This window comes from Paroedura picta, chromosome 4, assembly GCF_049243985.1.
Source record: "Paroedura picta isolate Pp20150507F chromosome 4, Ppicta_v3.0, whole genome shotgun sequence".
NCBI classification, from domain to species: Eukaryota; Metazoa; Chordata; class Lepidosauria; order Squamata; family Gekkonidae; genus Paroedura; species Paroedura picta.
The window spans coordinates 128,166,230-128,185,740 of NC_135372.1; the positions used below are offsets into that span (position 1 = coordinate 128,166,230).

The 19,511-nt window shown below is 39.7% G+C and overlaps 1 protein-coding gene across 9 annotated transcripts in view; it reads right to left on the reverse strand.

Moving 5' to 3' along the window:
- Nucleotides 1–435: 435 nt before the first annotated feature.
- The window catches only part of ADNP (activity dependent neuroprotector homeobox), a 43,466-nt gene continuing 24,390 nt past the window's right edge, over nt 436–19,511 (reverse strand). For 4 of the 9 annotated variants that reach the window (XM_077335619.1, XM_077335623.1, XM_077335617.1 and 1 more), the window contains 3 exons: nt 8,864–8,976; nt 6,370–6,462; nt 436–4,655 (listed from right to left, as the gene is read on the reverse strand). In XM_077335619.1, coding sequence (XP_077191734.1) covers nt 1,512–4,655; nt 6,370–6,462; nt 8,864–8,971 — 3,345 coding nt within the window. In that variant the 5' untranslated portion in view covers nt 8,972–8,976 and the 3' untranslated portion in view covers nt 436–1,511. Of the gene's footprint in view, nt 4,656–6,369; nt 6,463–8,863; nt 8,977–10,789; nt 10,934–13,838; nt 13,952–19,511 lie in introns of all 9 variants that reach the window. The other 5 variants (XM_077335614.1, XM_077335615.1, XM_077335616.1 and 2 more) reach the window with 2 other exon arrangements.

Here is a 19,511-nt window from a genome sequence, read left to right on the forward strand (position 1 = left end):
CTTGCAGTAAGTGCCAAAGAAAGGCCAACATAACACTCTCAAAGTACTTTGAAGTCCAACCGATTTCAACAGGTGAGTAACTAAGGAAACACAGGCATAACTTTCCCACTGAATGCAAGGTAGCAAAAAGGAGTCAATTTAACCGAGTGGTGGCCTAAATTTACTCCTTGGTTAATTTCCGTAGCCTTGTACATTCCCATCCCATCAAATTTGCTGCAGTTACAATTTCATATTGACAGACTGTTTGATTGGCATTAGGGTGCTTCAGAAGAATCCCTGCCCCCCTCCCATTTTCTTACAAATGCATCAACACAAAAGAACCAGAATCACTCCCATTTTTTTCTCCTCTCAACAAAAAACAGCTTAATAAAATACATTTTTAAAAAACAACAACAGGAAAGCAGACATTGTAATAAAGCAAATGTTTACATTAAGCACAATACAGCAATTTATTTAGATGCTTAAATGAATACAAAGGGGAAATAAAGATTCACAAAATTATCCATACTACAACAATGTGTCATATATTAGATGGTATAAATGAATACAACACCATGTTGGTGTTAACTAAAGATAAAACTAAATATCCAAAAAATGCAGCACTCATTTCCGTATGCTGCTTTAACACAGTACACTTTTATACAGATCTAAAAGGTGTCAAAATTAGTAGCTGCAAACTTGTTTCTTGCATGTGATTTTTTTTTAGCTTAAAAGATTTCAGAAAATGGCTCTGAAATTCATAGTCATCAGTTGTAATGTCAAGGATATTCAAGAACAAGAAAATTCTATAATACAATAGAGTCCAGATATACTTTATGTTGCTGGCCTCTGTTTTGAGATTGTACAAGGTTATGTGCAAAAACTAAGTCTGTCAAAAGTCATACTATGCAGCTTCAAGCTTTTTGCTAGGTAAACTAGATACAGCATTTATTACACAGCAGGGCAACACTAAAAAAAAAAAAAGAAGAAGGAACCAAATCTATGATGGGTACACAAGAACAATAGCATAAGCATCACTTGAATAGGTCTAAAAGACTGTACAAATATACATTTCAACTATTCAGAATGATACATGAAAAAAAACAAACAATTTTCCCAGAGTCTACTATACACATTGAACTGGTAGCTCGTATGTTGGCCCTATTAACTACCATGTGGAAAAGGTAATGTTTAAAAAGACATACAGCTGAACATATACAGAGTGAAATCAATGTTGAAAATGCCATAAAATAAACCTTTACTCTTCTTCAGTGAGCAACTGGGAGCCACCAGCGTATCCGTTTTCACATTAAGTTACTGTGCTTGTCACAGCAGATACTCTCGGGGTGAGAATTGCCAACGGGATACTTTGAAATAAGAACTGGAATTGGTGTGGCCACCTCACAGCTCCTAGTCAGATGACCTTGCACTTAGAATGCAGTACCAGTAACAATGAACTTCAGCAGTCCTGTAATGAAAATGTTTAGACAGTTGTCATGTGGAGGATAACAGAGGCTAGGGAGTTGAACAGCTTATGCTTGCTGGCTACTCAGCTCTACCCCAGTTAGGCTGCTATGCATTGATTCTGTAACCCCATCAGTCACACTGTCAAACTGATCTCCATCTTCACTGTCAATTGTGCTATTCTGCCACTCCATTTGCTGATTTGACAGGTTCTCCTCCATTTCTGTTGCATTTTTCCACTGTGACTGGTCCTTAGACCAAAACTCATCCACTTTTCCATAGGAACTATTCTTCCATTTTGTCGGTTCTTCATCACTCTCAGAGGCAACACCTTTAGTTTCTGCAACAGGCTTCCCATTATTAACATCTTCGCTTTGGGATGATTCATCAGTCCAAGTCTCCGGTTTCACTTCAGAGGTATTATCTTCGAAGTCAGATGGTTGCTGAGAACCAGGTCCGCTTTCAGATGGTGATGCTTCGTCTTTCCATTCAATGGCATCATCTTGATCTACTTGGTCACCTTCACTGTCAGAGCCATCCGCGATCAGTTTTCTTGGTTCTGTATTACACGTGTCTTTATGTTTTGGGTCTCCTTCCTCCTCTTTTTGGTCTGTTTTTTCTGGAGACACTAAGGTGATGACCTCAGCTGCCTCTTTGGGTATGCTTTCACCTGGGTTCTCATTTATACTATTAACGGAGGCTTTACGACCAGAATTCGACATGGATTCGGCAAACGGACTATTGCTTTCATTGAACTCCTCGTCTATATTCTCATAACTGTCTGAGGAACTTTCATTATCTTTATCTAAGTTTATTTTTTTGTCAACAGTTTTGCTAGCATTCACTCTAGAATTCTCTTCATCGTGGTTCTCAAAAAGCCACTCGGCATCAAAATCCATTTCATGTTTAACTTTGTTCAACTCTTTCATGTTGAATCCTAGTAGGACGCCCAGTTTATACTTTTCACAATCTCGAACACATTTCTTCCTCTTGTTGCTGAAGTGTGAAGCAATGTCAGATTTCCAAAGCCAAAGGCTGGCCGCTAACTTTTCGATTTCCCTCCTGCTGGGGTAGGGCTGCTTGTTGAAATACTTGGTCAGAAACGTTTTTCTGGCCTCGTAAGAATCGTCCTCATGACCCTTGGGATCTAAAGCTAGAACGACAGGTTCTTCAGGCTTTTCCTCAAAGACAGAAGGGCAGTCGTCATCATCCATTTTCCTTTTCTTCATTAAAGAGAATTCCATGTGTTCATAAGTACGTTTGACAGGTCCTGCACCAGGAGACTGATTCAGTCGGGATGGCACACTAGATTTGTCTTGCCCATTTTGGGTCTTCCCAACACCTCTACAGTGGACAAGATGCAGCGTTATAGTCGAGGCAGTCATATTACTGGTATACACTCCAAGACAATGAATACATTTGTAGGTGAGCTTTTTCTCTACTGGATGAACTGTTTGAATAACTTGATGCCTCTCCCTTAAGTGATGTGCCAGTGCATCAGAGATGGGTCCTTTTAAGATTGAAAAGCACAAGGGACAGAGTGTTTTCCCGACATCTTTTTTGTAGGGAACTGCAGCTTGAGGAGAACTTTTTATGGGTATATCTGCTTTCTCCTGAATTTTTGGCTGTGGTTTTGGAGGAACTGGAGGTGTATTTTGAGCGTGGTAAGCTACCGACTCCGCAGGTGCATCTCTCAAGTTGTAAGTTGTTACAAGTAAATGTATATTGGTGTGACTGCCTTGCTGTAACGTCAGATCAAAGGTTAAAGTGGAATCAGTTTTAGGTCCCATTTCTTCGTCAACATGAACCATTCGCATATGAGCAGCCATCTTTTCAACATCATTGAAAGTTGAGCGGCAGTAAGGACAAGATAGACCATGGATCAACATATGGTTAAGCAAAGTGTCAGTAGGCAAGTAGCGATTACAATATAAACATTTGCTAGTGAAATTATGTATTTTCATTATGTAGTTAGCAACTGCAGGCACCTTTTCAGCCTTGTGCTCTTTTTCAAAATGAACACTGTACACATTTTCTGGGAACAGCTCATTACAGATTGTACAAATTTTCCATTTCTGAGTTGATGAAGTATTGACAGCAGAGGCACCTGTAGCACCAGCTCCAAGAGGCTTGGGTGTGGACTGGCCTAATACTCTGGATGCTGCCTGAGACTGAGCTAATGACGTTGGTTTCAGTGATCCTGATGAAAGTGAAGATGAGTTGGCAGACTGGAGAGAGTATCTTGCTGAAGCCTGTGACCTTGGTTCCCCTCCAAGGGGGTAGGGTCTTCCATTTCCACTTGGAGGATACTGCTTCATTGACGGAGACTGCTGGGACAAGGAAACTGGAGAGCTACCAGTTAAACTTAACCTTCCCCCCGTGTGACCCACATAACCCGGTGGCACTGATTTTACTCCGTAGTTGTTTTGCGTTAAGTGAACATTGGACATCATATTAACTCCTCCAGAATTTAATGTAGGCTTTGGTATATTCAGTCGATTCATCATCTGCTGCGATGGAAGAGACCGGACATTTCCAGGGGATAGGGGCCCCATCCTTGGAGGAAGTCCCATAGGCTTTTTATCCTGTGGTTTTGGGGCAATCAGCATCAACGGTTTGGATCTTGGGACCACCACATTTGTATGCCCTATCATTGCTGTGACCTGATATCCTATACGCTCGTGGTCTTCAATAACATGCTGTACTAAAGCTTCATATGACTTCGGCATAAAAAGGCATCGTTTGCAGTGAATCATAACCTCCTCTCGGGTGCCAGAACTCAAGGATACTGCCCCATTGAGCGATTTCTCACTTGCCTTTGCTATATAAGGTGCAGCGACATGCTGAAAATGTTCCCTGTAAATGTGCTTTCTAACTATTTCGTAGAGAGGATCTCGGTAAGTGCACTTCTTACAGTAATAAACAGCTTGCTCTACACTGTCAGCCTGCTTAGGTTTAAGGCTATCATGCTTGTTTTTATCTTTAAAAGTGCTGATGCCTCCACTTGGTGTACTGGCATTTGGAGCATGAAATATTTTAATGTGCGTTTCCAAAGTCTTTTTGTCTGCATTGAAAGTACAGTAGGGACAATTAAGAAGAATCCTGTTTTCAAAGTCTTCATTATGAACATTCCGGAAGTGACTTTTGTAAGCCGAAAAGAACTTCGAAGAAAAGGGACATGCACTGCAGCAAAAGGGTTTTGTCCGGTAATCCTTAAAAACAAACAAACAAACACACACACAAAAAACAACTTTAAGTATTGGAAAATATATTCTATTTCAAGAAAGGTAATACAGAATTGTTATATTTCTTAAGAGTCATGCTTGGAAGAATTTATGAACTTCTTAAAGTGACTTCATGTTTGTAGAATAGAGCAAGTCCAGTAGCACCTTAAGGACTAACAAAATTTGTGGCAGGATATGCACTTTCATGAATCAAGTGAGCAGTGACTCAAGAAAGCTCATGAACTGCAACAAGTTTTGTTAGTCTTTAAGGAACAATGGGACTCTTTCTCTTTTCTATGCTTACCCACGTTGATCAGATTTCATGGCTGTAAAACTTTGCCCCAATTTGCCCCAAAATAAGATAATTTCAAATCATTTGGAATCCTAGCAGTTATTTTGCATATTAAGTCAATGGGCTTCAAAAGCTAGCTAGAGGTATATAAGGTAAGATTCCAATGGCGTTCCCATTATATTGTATATACAATATACCAAGCAGAAAGGACTTTCCTCATGGCCCTACCATGTAAAATTTATAAAAGTTAAGCTTAGACTTTCAAGAAATAAAAGATATTGCCATTTTTCTCATGACCCAAACAGATTTCAAGTGCTCTATGGCTATGGATTTAATACATAACAAATGATCTGTTCTTCATTCACCATAAAATCAAATGGTCAGGGCCATTTGAATACTGTCAGAATTCAAATGCATCTATTGCATACAGATCAGCTAAGTTCGTAAAGTCACAGTGGCATTTAGAACAATTTAAGGTTAAATACATAATCTGAGTTCTGAATATTATTTGTAGTTGTGAAAAATGAAATCTTAATTTTTCTAATAGAACTAAAGAACAGCATACCCTAAATAACGAGTATTTTGGTTGCATAACTTGCCCAAACTATCTGATTATGGAAATGGCAGAAAATTAGTCCTGGCTGTTCACCGTGGTAATGAGCTTTACAGAAGGATATATCCTTCTATTGCAGAGAGATTTCCAGTGACAGAATACATACACCATATATTTATTATAGAACCCCAAGTGTTTAGTATAGTCAACTCATGCTGTTATTCAGTCTCTCTCTCCATCTCTAGCAAAAGCTCCATGACAACGTGACACTTGGAAAACCTTCAGACCTCACCAAATTTCAGTCTAACACACACTAATTACACCAACAGAGGCCATTCTAGTAACACGATACTGCTTCACTTTCAATTCTTTGGCATTTAACTGGCTCAAACAGCCTACATTTAAAAAAAAATTATATACAATAATATATTTTAAAAGCACTAACTTTTCAAATGGAAAAGCCAAAAAAGTTGCTACTTGCAGCTGAATTTCTTATTTGAGAATCAGGATGTGCACTCCCCAAACTGTATGTTGATTCTATTGATGTTATCTGATCTGAGTGGTTGGATGGGTGGGCTACAAATAATTTATTATTATTATTATTATTATTATTATTATTATTATTATTATTATTATTATTATTATTATACCCTCTTCTCCTGTTCTTGTTCCCTGCCCCAATCTGAAATCCTAGGCACATTTACTTGGAATTTCCTTCTGGGGAAGTTGGAAGAACTTAGTTCTGTCTAAACAGGCACAGGATTATGTTAAGCTGCTAACATTCATAATTTAAAAGAGTTTCAAAGTAACTAGTTACAGATTTAAGTAAATATTTGCATGAACCTATTATTACCAACCTGATTTTTTGTAAGTGAAGGGTCCCACAATCCAACATCTTCCCATGTAGTGTTTTTCACATAGAAGTCATTAGGTTCAAATGGTTTAAAATCCTACAAAGATGGATAGGATGGGCAAGAGCACAAACAGAAATAAAAAGCCAGAAGCTGATTGTACATTCATATATTAATTCTTGAAAATTCACGGAGCACTCTATAGTAAGCATATCTAAGTAGAAGTCTTCAACAATGTCCCAGAAAATATAACATAAATGGGTTTATGGTCTTTAAAGCCACAAGTGAATTGAGTCAAAAGGCGTTTAAAGAGACCGCAATCCCTTTAAATGCCTACTCTTGCTATCTGGTGGTCCCAAAAAATCCCAAATATCTTCTGGATTTTTCAGGCTCAGCCTTTTTAGTAACTGAGGAAAAAAATCAAAATCTGTTTCCAGCTGAATTAATACCAAAATAAAATATTGATAAGGTGTTTTTCAGGCTTGGATTAGCAGTACATTCCCCAAGCACTGACTACAATCTAGCAGTAGTCCCTTGCCAAGAGCATGCAGACTTCCTTCTAAGAAAGTATACTGTCCATCTTACAACAGCCATAAAAACATGGAGATACTTGCAGAAGCAGAGACTGTGTTGTGTGCTGATGTAATTTTATTATGATCAATGAGATACTCCGGTGGAGGATTAGATGATATGAGAGCTCTGTCTGCATTTTTCAACTATGTAATCAGAATTAGACCTCAAGTGTTCTTAGATTTGTCCAGTTTTCAGAGTGGTGCTCAAACTGTTCCAATGAAATCAGTTATAGCAGTGAATTCAGATAGCAATTATGAAAAATCAAGAAAGTACACTGTGCACATTTTTATCTTTAAATTTTGAACTTGGAAACAATGGAACTGGTCATACATGCACATTTCTAAAAAATAAGGATAAGCCACCCAATAACTATATTTATCTCAAATGTTAAGTATCTTCTAATATTATAGTTTCAAAACATTTTATATATAGTATATAGAATTCTGTAGCACAATTCAGTAGAGAATGGATTTCCACCACAAAAGTGTGAACTGCTACTTTTCCAGAACACAATATCAGTTCATGATGTCACATCTAGAAGATACACATAGTTCATCTCTATCTCAAGGTTAGCTAGTTTTGCAAATTTAGAAACAGCTCCATGCATTTCTCAATCACTCTCTGGCCCCTCACATTATCATTCTAAACAAGGTGTTGTCTATTGCTGGCCTGGTTCTGAGTACACCGATACAAGGACTGAGGTTCCATGCAGCAAACTTCATTCCCTTGATGAACTGTTTCTGAAGCAATCTGGCCATTTCAAACAGCACCACACTTCCCCTACACACCCCTTTCTGTTGCACAGTCTTTCTTGAACTTTAAAAAAAAAAAAGTTCTGCTGAGCACTATAGTGCTAGATCGATATAATAGAGCCAAGGCATCTCAATGGTGTTGCTGTAGCAATGAAGCGCTATACTGTTCTAGCACTATAGCACTCAACTTAGAATGTTCCACCCAAAAATACAGTTTGAGAAAGACTGCACAGCTAAAAAGGATGGGAAAAGTGCAGTGCTATCGAAACTGTTGCAGACATTTCAAACAGCACGCTGCAGCTGTTCAGAAGTGCAAAGAATAGGTGCAAACCAAAGAAAGCAGTTTACCTCAAGAACAGCTTAACCATGCTTGCTAACTGGATGCGAGCAGCTTTGTAGGAAAAGGTTAATAAAATCTGTTAGCGGCTGGTTGCTACAATGGTTATGTCTTAAATGACACAAAAAATCCATTAGCAACCAACTACCAAAATGTATTTCAAAGGCTTTCTGAAAGTGGCTTCTTTCTCAATTTTTATGCTCACTGTGATAGACGGTACAACAGAATAGTAGGTCAATATGCCCCTCCTGTAGGAACCAATTCTACCCAATAAAAGGTGCAAACTTAGCTGATGTGCTGACATGCTATGTATGTGATGGAAGAAGGCACATCTGCCCACTCCACCATCACAAGAGTGATGTCTGGACAAACAAGTATGCTACCTGTCATGCTACCACCATGCATGCAAGTTACTGACATACAAATTTTATGAAGGTCAATGGAGAAGCTCAGTTAACAGACAGTATTTGTGTTGTAGTTGAAGTGTTGAACTAAGCCTATGTTTTAAGTTCCCTCTCTGCCATTAAGTCCACTGGTGACCTTTAGTCAATCATTTTCTCTCAGTGCGACCTACCTCACAAGGTTGTTGTGAAAGTAACATATGGAGAGTGGAGGGCCATGTATGCATTTTTAGCTTTTTGGCAGGAAAGTAGGGTAAAAAAATGCAAGGCTAAATAGAATTAAGGCTCAGAAGCAAGGTAAGCCAGAGCTCAGGTTACCCTGTTTTAATACTAGCCCAACTCTCATAGTTCTGAAAAAATTATAATTAAACTGTCTTCCACAGAAGATGGAGCTCTTACATTCTCTTGCATGTCAGAAGCTCCAAGATAATACTTACTTCTATATGCTCTTTACAGTATTCCAAACCGATGTCACTTAGTATCTTTTTCACAGTTTTCCGGGCTTTTCTTAAACTGCCAAGGTTGTTGACAGGAAGCTGGAACATAGTTTCTATTTGAGGGGGGGAAAAGAGAGAAAGCAATTCATTCGGAAACATTTCATCCCAAGGGGGGGTTAAGTGCTCACTAACAGGCCTGTCATCATTCAGTTAAATTTTAAGTTTCTGTATTTCTCTCTCATCTAGATTAAAGGAAATTTTGCATCTCAAACGCAATTTATTTGTTTAGCCTATTTTGTTTTTAAAGCATGTATCAGGTAGTGAAAACTTAGAGCAGCGCAAGTTGAAGAACAGGAATGGGAAACATAGGACTCTGGTGTCGCCCATCACACTCCTTCTCTCTAGCTCTGATTTAGTTTTTCATTTTATAAAGGACCCATATGAATGGGCTACTGATTACTAGTGAGGACTCTCACAATTCTTCGGGTTCCATTCCATTTGCTTGAATACTGACAGGACCATGGAAATGGTCAACAAAAAGCAAGCAAGAACAAATCTGGGCTCATGAATATGCCCAGCTCACCCGTGGACCCAAAAAGAAGACCTGAGAATCTAACAAAACAGAACCCAAGCAACAAGTAGGAGAAATGTTCAAGTTGAAATGGTTGCAAATACATATTACTCTGAATGCCTCAAGCAACTTTATGCAGATGTCTGGGAGTAGTAGCCAATGCGTATCCCAAACAAACAAATGTTCCAAATAAAAAACAAATTTCAAGCACTTATTGCCATCTGCATTAAAGCACCTTTCTGTAGCCCTTATTTTTGCATCTGGCTGTATGGAAATATAACTAAATTTTGCTACGGATGAGCACCACTGACTTCTAAGGTTACAGTTCGCCACTTTTCATAGTTATGACAATAACCAGAGGATGTTGATTTATAAACAGGCAAAGTGTCTAGCACTTGAAGTTGGGTCTGAAGCACTCCTTCCCTCTCTGTAATCAAAACTGCACAATGACTCATGAAGCAAAAAATTGTCACTTCATATAATCCATAGTCTCAGAAGAATAAAAATATGCAGACCCCACAAATAAATAATATAGGGTCTAAAATGAAGAAAACAGATACTGAGCACACTTCAGCCCACAATACCAACAATGGCTTTTGTTCAGCTTTATATCTACCGTTCCAAGAAATGATGCACTACATGAAAATACAATCAATTAACACAAAAGAATAGAATAGAATCATTTGTCTGTGGTACGTTATATACAATTAAATCAGTCAGATGTCTAGACTAACACACATGAAAATCTTTCAACATTCACAGTGCAGTCCAAAGCGGAGTTATACCCTTCTAAATCGACTGAAGTCAGCAGGCTTACAAGGGCTCTGCTTACAATTGCATTGCCAAACACGCTTATATAAAACAGTTTTTTTTAAGCATGACAAATTTAACGGGTGGACTTGTATTGCAAAAATGAACTGCCCAACTCTATATTTTTGCTTACGAATAAGATATCCCTAAATATTATGCATGTAGCTTGAGGGGATCAAAGTCTGCTAGCTAGAGGAAAGCATGAGGCAGTCTCTTCTTTACTTGCAATTTACAAACAGTAGCAGAGTTTCAGCATCCTTCCAAACCACTGGTCTATGTACAGCAATCTCATTAGTGAGAATGATGACATTCCTGATATTCAAAAGTTTTAAAGATAAGATTGAGTCTTAGGTCTAGTATGTAAGTCTGAAAGAGCAACGTAATATGTGCAAAAGAGAAGCGTCAAAACATTGAAAAATTAATTCTGTGCCCCAATAAAATAAAACTGGTTCTGGGTTCTAAGAGATGCGACATTGCACATTTCTTACTACATTGCAACAAAAGCAAAATTCCTAGTTTTGCAGAGCTCATTATAAATTACCAACCTGAGCTGACTGTGTCTTGTAACATGCAACAGCAACTGAGAGATGTACAGTATCCATGTTTGGGAAGGACACCACACATTGTTTTTGATTAGGATTGTTTTAAGAAGAATCAATAGGCTCAGGAAGGAGTGCTTGTTACATGACCTTAAAAACAAATCACACATTTTGTGATACAAAACTTAATGATAGGTTTTCAAGTAATAGCAAACACAAACAAGCATTTAAGATGGGGGCTGTACAAATTACAGGGCCCAAGGACAACAAAGCAATCAACACAGCAATGGCACTAACGTACAATCAATATTTAAGGCAACCCAATCAGAAGTTAAGTACTGGACTAGATCACAACTAAACCACGTCTGAAAAGGATAATATTCGGGGGGCGGGGTGCCACATTAAGACATTTGCATGTCTGGTCAGGTGCAGCACAAAAATCTACTACATGCAAATTCTGAAAAAGTGGCACCATCTTTACTGAGCTAGCAGATTTTTGACCCTTACCAAGAATTTCATTTCTCAGCTGTTTTTCAACCTTAAAAAAAAAAAATTAGGGGGTGTGGAGGTTTTGTGCTTAGGACTCTGTCCTGCAAAACATCAACTATTCAGGCAACCAGGGGGCCATGATTTTTCCTGACTTGCCATTACCTGGCAAGGAACCGATTTCCACGGAAAGTGACTGCCTGTCGAATCCTGGTATCGTTCTCACACTATATAATTCTTATAATTCTAAAAGGCATAGCTTTTATTAGTGATACATTTTCTTGTTTGTACAGTTTGCGAACTAACCTGGCATGTAACAGTAGAGGCCGAAAAATGCACTCTGCGTGGCAGCTTGTTTCACGAAATGCTGACAAAATGATCAGATTCAAGTGGGTAGCCGTGTTGGTCTGAAGTGGCACAATAAAATCAGAATCCAGTAGCACCTTTAAGATCAACAAAGATTTATTCAGGGCGTGAGTGCAAGCACTCTTCCTCAGACTATGCATGAGCTCAATAAAACTACGAATAAATCTTTGTTGGTCTTAAAGGTGCCACTGGACTCTGATTTTGTTTTTAAATGATCAGGTTAAGTTTTGGGGGCTCTCAGAAAAGATACACATGAGGCAGCATACAGAGAACTGGAGACCATGCCTCATTTTTGCTTTCCAGTGTATGTAGCAGTCCTGAACCACCTGCAGCTGTACAGAAAAGTGGCAATTTTATATTCTCAGGGTATTTTGTTGATAATCATGGTTGCTGTACAGGTAGCCTGATTATGAATTGGTATTCTGTATATTTTTTTTATATTTTAACTATACTCACAAGTGCAGTTGGGTTACAAATGGGTAGAAGCCTTATATTAAGAATCTGTGCTGTATGCAACTTAACACCTAAAACCTGACGTCACTACCCTAAGTAGGGATTTATATATTATTCAAGCAACTATTTAAACTAACAAAAACAAGTTAATATTTAAACATTAACAAATTCCAAATCTATCAAGCTCACATACATATTCCTACATATGTGTAACAAAATAATTATACTACGCTTCGTTTTTCTCTTCAGACTCAAGGCAGCTAGCAATGCAGCAAAAGCCGCAAGAATTCAGCAACAAATTAAAACAACAGAGTTAAAATACACAGTTGAATCCAATGCGCAGTTAAAACAGCAAGCCAAACCTGACTGTTTATGCTTGATCAAATGCCTTCCAGAATAAAACTGCCATATATGCCTTCCTAAATCATGCAAGTGAAGATGCCCCCCCCCACTCACTCTGGTAGAAGCATGGACCCATGGCAGAATACCCATGACCTGATGTCAAGGAGAACCATCCTATGTATCAACTGAGGAAGTCTATCTGAGGAGTGCAGCTAGCACAATGGAGTACCCTGGGAAATGTAGTTCAAGAGCTAAGTGAGTCTCAAGCCATGTACTCTGAGTTGGGCCCCTAAATAGATAAGTAAACAGCATAATTGATGGAGCACTTTGTAACATTCCAAGAGGATGATCCTAGAAAGCAATCTCATGGCCCCGTTCTATAGCTATAGAAATTTCCAAGGCATCTTCAAAGGCGTCCCTCACCTAGTGTGTGTGACAGTAGGCCCATCCATCCAGAGGTTATATTATGATAGGACAACGTGGCATGGTCAGCAGAGCCTAAATAAGGGAGAATGTTACATGCCAGTCTAATCAGAAGATTACTCCTAGGAACAGCACCGACCTGTTGATCTGCTCAACAAGACCAGGTACAAAAACATCCTAAAGTTCCTAATCTACTAAAGAGAGGTTAATACCACCTAATACTGGTAGACACAAACTAAACACTCCGTATTCCCAGCTGTCATTGCCTGCCTTGTCTGAAGCAAGCTTCTTTGTTTTACCCCTCTGTCACTTGACCACAGTTATTGAAATAATCTTCCCCAAGGAACTTTTCCCTGTTCCTAGCATAATAGCCAGAACAGGCAAGGATTCAGTTTGTAAAAACCCAGAGTACTCTTTTAAGATCAGCCAAGAGAACCAACCTGATCACTATCCACAGAATTATGACAAGAGGTTGCCACTAATACGGCAAAAGCCCAGGATCTACCCTCATCATGGCATCTAAGTGTGATAAGAGTTCTACCAGTAAAGAATCAAGCAAAATAGTCACAACTAGTATCTAGATTATACCAAGGTCATCAACTGCCCCAAATAATTATGTTGCATGAGAATCCTTTCTGGATGAAAAAAAACCTTTGTGGCCTTTCAAGGGCACCCTGAAATCAGAGCATACCATGCTGATGCAAGTTCCTCTACAGAGCTACTCAAAGTTCTTCAGGGATGAGTGGAACACACAGGTAGCTCTTTGCCTGTCTTCTAACTCTTGGAAAATGTTTAAATGTTTATACTTATGTGTTTCCGTATCATATAATATCTTACCAGGTTAATGTAATGTTTTATATCTCTCATCCTGCATTGTTCTCCACACATCTTTGAAAAATTTAATAATATGATTGCCCGGAAAAGTTCATGCAACAATCATTTTTGGGAAGTAACACAGAATTCTGATCTTGTTTCATGAAATTACCTTGAAGAACTGAACAAAAGGTAGAATTATTAGTTTCTAGTTCTTCTCAAATACACCATCCAGAATTTGTATCAAGCCTGAAACTGGACTGCAGGCACAGGTGATACAAAGAGCTGAAAGAGAGAGACAACACAATCTCAGAAACTCAGCAGGTACAAAGTGACTGGAGAAAAAAAAATGGAGACAATATCCTACCCTAGCATTCAGACAAATTCATATTCAGCCACAAAACTTAGAGTGATCTTGACCCACTAGGTATGATCCAGCATAAAAACTTGTTTGAGCTGGTGGATTGGATGTTACCCCACCCCCAAACATTCTGCTGTTTGTCCTGGAAATCATCTCAGAGCAAACAAGATGCATCAACATATGGGATACAGCATCAAGGGAGAAATAAGTAAAACTGCCTTCCCCCTCAGCTGATTCAAGCCATCAAATTCCTCCCTCATCACTATGGGGCATTTTGTTTGCTATTCTCTCCCAACAACCAGAGAGCATCTTTGAGAAGACAGAGAATAGTCTTCTCCATCAGCATCTTTGTGAGGGAATCAGTGGACAAAAGAGGTCCAATCATGTCTATTAGTCATGGTGACTCAAGTCAGCAAACCTCTGAATACCAGAGCTAGGAGGCAGCATCAAGGGAAGGCCCTGACCTTGTTGGCCCTCCAGAATACTGGACTCATTGAACCACTGGTGTGATCCAGCGGGGCTCTTCATATAAGCACTATGTACACTATTTTGAGATTCCCAGAGAAAGGACAGAACAAAAAATGTCAATAATAATTATAAATTGATGAGATCTAGAGTAGCTTAGCCACTTGGGAAAGATCTTAAGGTGATGCAAGTATGCTGTGGTAGTAAGAAGGAGATCTATCCTATTGTGTGTATGTTTAAATGGTATAAGTATGTCAACATTCGGAATATCATGAGTAATATAAAGAGTACAGGAATGGAGATGCACATCAAAAAGTTGGTGTGGAGGGAAAGGACTCAAGCGATTAAGAGGAAGCCATATTCCATAAAAGGAAATGATGAGTTCTGTGATATAAACATTACTTGGTGGCAAACTGTAAAGCTATAAGAACTGAGACAAAACAAGCATTAATACACCATGAAGCAAAATAGCCTTTCTGATGAAGGGTAAAATGCTGCAATGAAATGTTACATTTGGTGAGGAATGCTATACTTACAAAACTGAGGAGAATAGTAAAAAGGAAGCTGAGAGACATGAGAGTCAAATATCTAGAGCAGGGGTCCCAAACTTGTGGCCCACGGGCCACATACAGCCCCTAATCTCTTTCTAAGCAGCCCTCCCACCTGCTTGTTTGCTGCTATCACCTTCAAGGCATTTTTCCCTCAGACCCACCCTGTCCTTCCTGTTGCAAGAGGCACCCTCTACTGCTGCTTTTCCTGTTCCTCTCTTTCAAAAAACACAATAGCAGCACTGTTTCTTCTGGCCTCCATTGTTCCTTCTGTTATTCCCCTCTTAGTCTTTTCTTCCATACTAGCATTTCGGCCATTCAAGGTGCTTTGATGGCATCAAAGCTCAAGTGCTCCTACCATTCAGCTTTTTTCACTCCCCCTCCCTATGCATGACCATGTTGAAAGCTATATACATCTCTATCTTCTAAGAAATATAATACAGCTGTGTGCGTGTGGAGATGTGTGGTCTGCGCATGCAAAACAGGCACTAAAAGGACAATAAAAGGATACAGTGCCCTGCATACTGAACATTTCTAGAGGTTCTAGAAGTGGCTTCCAGGTTCCTGGTTGAGGGTGCTGCTGCAAGCATAAGCATTCTTCCTTCCTCAAAAGTGTTGGTTGCTCTCACTCCTTGCCTTGCTTGCTTCTGCCTCTCCTCCCCCACCACCTCCACCAGGGAGTCTTCTCATGCATCTGTGATGGCAAGATCCTGTGAGTGGCCCCTTGGGTCGAGAGGGAAAGCTGCTGGGATTCTCCTTCCCACGTCTTCCTCCAGTCAAATTTCCCTCCTCCCCAGCTGTCATTTTGCTTCTCATGATTGGGGCTTAGCTGACAGTGACAGGTACATGCATATCCCTGCTTATAATATGAAGCCGTGTCACAGAATCGCAGAGTTGGAAGGGACCCCCAGGGCCATCCAAGTCCAACCCCCTGCACAATGCAGGAACTCACAACTACCTGCCCACTCATGGTGATCCAAGTAGGAGGCTGCCCTTTCATTTGTTCTTGTACTCTACCTGTCCTTTTTTTTGGAGTGATCCCAATTTTTTAAGTATTAGCATGCGTAGATTAAAGCCTCAAGGCAGTGTGTTTATTGAGAAATAATTATCACAGTATTCTTCCTAGCCTGCACATATGGCCAAATACTCTTGGCAACTATAGTCAATAGGAAGGTAGGAATCTCTTCTCTTTGTTTGCCTTAGTCAAAATGAAAATTCCCAGCTAACAGCAGCTAGAGTGCAATGGATTTGATGGGAAAGGGAAAAGCTAGGCCCCTAAAATTAGACTTCTACTGAAACTCTTCAACTGCTGATTGGTTAAAAATTCCATAAGATGTCTGCCAAAGAGACAGGACATTAAAATGGGCTGAGTATTTCTATTTTAAACAGGGATAAAGGTTCTTCTGATGCGTCTTGAAACTGTCTCAGTATTAAAGGAGTACAAGGTTAAAAGGCACTTTGAATCCTGTCACAAGTCATATCAAGAAGTATGAATGAACAAGATGAAGAATCTTTTAAAAAATCAATGTTGTTTTTTTGTAGCTAAATAGTTTTAGAAGGCATGCTGAAGAGAACTTATGAAGGCAGCCTCTCATGCTGTACTGCAGAGAGTGGCAGACCATTCACTGATGGTAAATTTATTTAAATTTATTTAAAAGTTTATGGTTAAACAGAGGAAATGTGCTCCGATATTTTGTGCTAGTTGTGTCAACATATTGCCAGACATGTTGATGATCGAGGAAAAGAGCTGCAGATGCTACTGATTGTCAAGGCAAAGTTTTGTTTTGATTAGATGAAAACAATATTACAGACGCTGCTCAATTATTAGTTTTTATTAGGGGGATAGATTCCAATTTCAGAATTACAGAAGAGTGGTGTACACTGCAGAGTTTGAAAGGCACTGCAAATGCAGAAAACATTCTTGAAGACGTGTAAATCAGAAGAAAACCTTGGTCTGAGCTGGGATAAATTGAAAAGCATCAGAACTGATGGTGCAAGAAATATGGTGGGTAGTAAAACTGGTGAAGTTGCAAGAGTCAACGTAGAGATACTGAAATTAAATAGTACACTTCCCATGCAAGTTCACTGCATATCTATCGGCCAACCTTGTATAGTAAGAGTCTTCAGGGGGAACGTGTGACGTGTCCTGCTGCATTCAGCATTAATTAAATCAGACATCATGGCCTTACCCATTTCAAATTTTCTCCCAGCTGCAGACTATGGAGATGTATTGTACCATGCAGAAATCAGGTGGCTTAGTAGAAGCAAAGTCCTCTGACATTTTTTCAGTCTTCATCATGAAGTTGATATCTTTCTCAGGGAGAAATGAAAAAGCCAAGAAGTACTTTGATTTGGCTTTCTTGTGGCGCAGAGTGGTAAGGCAGCAGACACGCAGTCTGAAAGTTCTGCCCATGAGGCTGGGAGTTCAATCCCAGCAGCCGGCTCAAGGTTGACTCAGCCTTCCTTCCTTCCGAGGTCGGTAAAATGAGTACCCAGCTTTGCTGGGGGGTAAACGGTAATGACTGGGGAAGGCACTGGCAAACCACTCTGTATTGAGTCTGCCATGAAACGCTAGAGGGCGTCACCCCAAGGGTCAGACATAACCCGTTGCTTGCACAGGGGATACCTTTACCTTTTTTTTTTTAACTGATATCATAGAGCATCTGACCACTAAGGTTGCAGGGGAAAGAAATGCTTATCTTTGACATGTGTTATGAACTGAAAGGATTTGAAGGAAAATGAAACATTTTTGTGAACAAACTTTTTCCAAGATGAAAATAGTCAAATCCAAGTGACGGTTAAAACTCGCAGATAAACATGTATATGACATTTTAAGGGTGTCTGTCATAAACTTATTATTTATTTGCTTGTTTCCCGCCACTCCCAAACAAACTGGCTCGTGGCAGCTGACTTGGACATTAATGCCTTGACTCATAGAAAACATCCACAAAAATCACACTGACTAGGTAAGCATGTGTAACTAGATATTTTTCCAAAATGGATTGTATTCCAAGTTACCATTTCTTCATTGACCTCTGAAAATGTTTACTTTTGATCTAAATAGGTAGGCTAATACTTTTATTACAATAACTAGAGATGCAGAACTATGAGGAGCCAGTTGCTAAAAGATCAAGACAAACAATAAACATTTTTAGAAATATACCTGGAGCAGGAAATCAGCCAAAAAAGCATTGGGCCCTTTGGATGACAAAGGAATAAAGGAGTTGCTAAAAGAAGAGAATCAGAGAAAAGGCATAGAAGCTCGATTTGTTTGCTTCTGTGTTCACAGTGGAAACTCTGAAGAATTGAGCCAAACCTGAGGTCACAGAAGATAAGATTCTAGGCCTACTGAAGAAATTAAAAATTAATAAATCTCCAGGTCCTGATGGCATACACCTGAGGGTAGTTAAGGAACTCAGATGTGAGAAAGTTGATCTGCTAACCCATATATGTAACCTATATCACTAAATTCAATTGACTGCACCAGAAGACTGGAGAGTCACAAATATGACACCAGTTTGTAAAAAGGGATCCAGAGGGGTACCAGGAAATTACAGGCCTATTAGCCTAACATCTGCCCCGGGTAACAGTAGAAATTATAATCTAAGAAATGTTAGAAACATTGAGAGGCAAAGCCTGCTGAGGGAAAATCTGGATGGCTTATGCCTCTACAACCATTTGGAGATCTTTGAGAAACTGAAAAAACATGTAGACAACAGTAACACAAAGCCTTTTGAAAGTCTTGCCATATAATGTCTACTGTGTTACAATAACACAGTAGACATTGTATACTAGAACTTTCAAAAGGTGCCTCACTAAAGACTCCTTAGTAAACTTAACAAGTTGCGGGATAAGAGGACAAGTTCTCTTATGGATTAAAAACTGGTTAATTGACAGGAAGCAAAGTGTATTAATCAATGGACAGTTCTCACAACGAAGGGAAATAAGCAGTGGGGCCCCACAAGGACAGCTATTGGAGCTGGTACTACTTAACACTATTTCACTCCCTTATATATTTGGGAAACAGCCTCCTGGGAGGAGACTGTCCGGGGCCCTGTCTGTTCAGGTCCACCCTGATTGGCCCTCCCACTCCAGCTCCCACCCTCCCTCCTTGCCTGCTAGAAGCCTTGTGGCTGCTGTCTCGATTGTCACCCACGAGGAGAGGCAGTGACAGGGCTTGGCGGCTCACAAGTACACTCCTGCTGAGAGGGAGCTGAGGGGGGGGGGGAGTTTGCAGCCTCCCTGTGGGCCACAAAGCTCTGTTGCTGCCGGCTTTAGCCCGCTTTGCAGGCCAAAGGGAGCCGCAGCCACCCTCTCACGCCCTCCTGCCTGCCACCCCTTTCAAAGCCCATTTTTAAAATGGGCTTTGATGCTAGTTTATTCATAAATGGTCTGGAACTAGGGGTGAGTAGCATAGTGACCAAGTTTGCAGGTGATACCAAATTATTCCAGGATGGTGAAAACCAAGGCC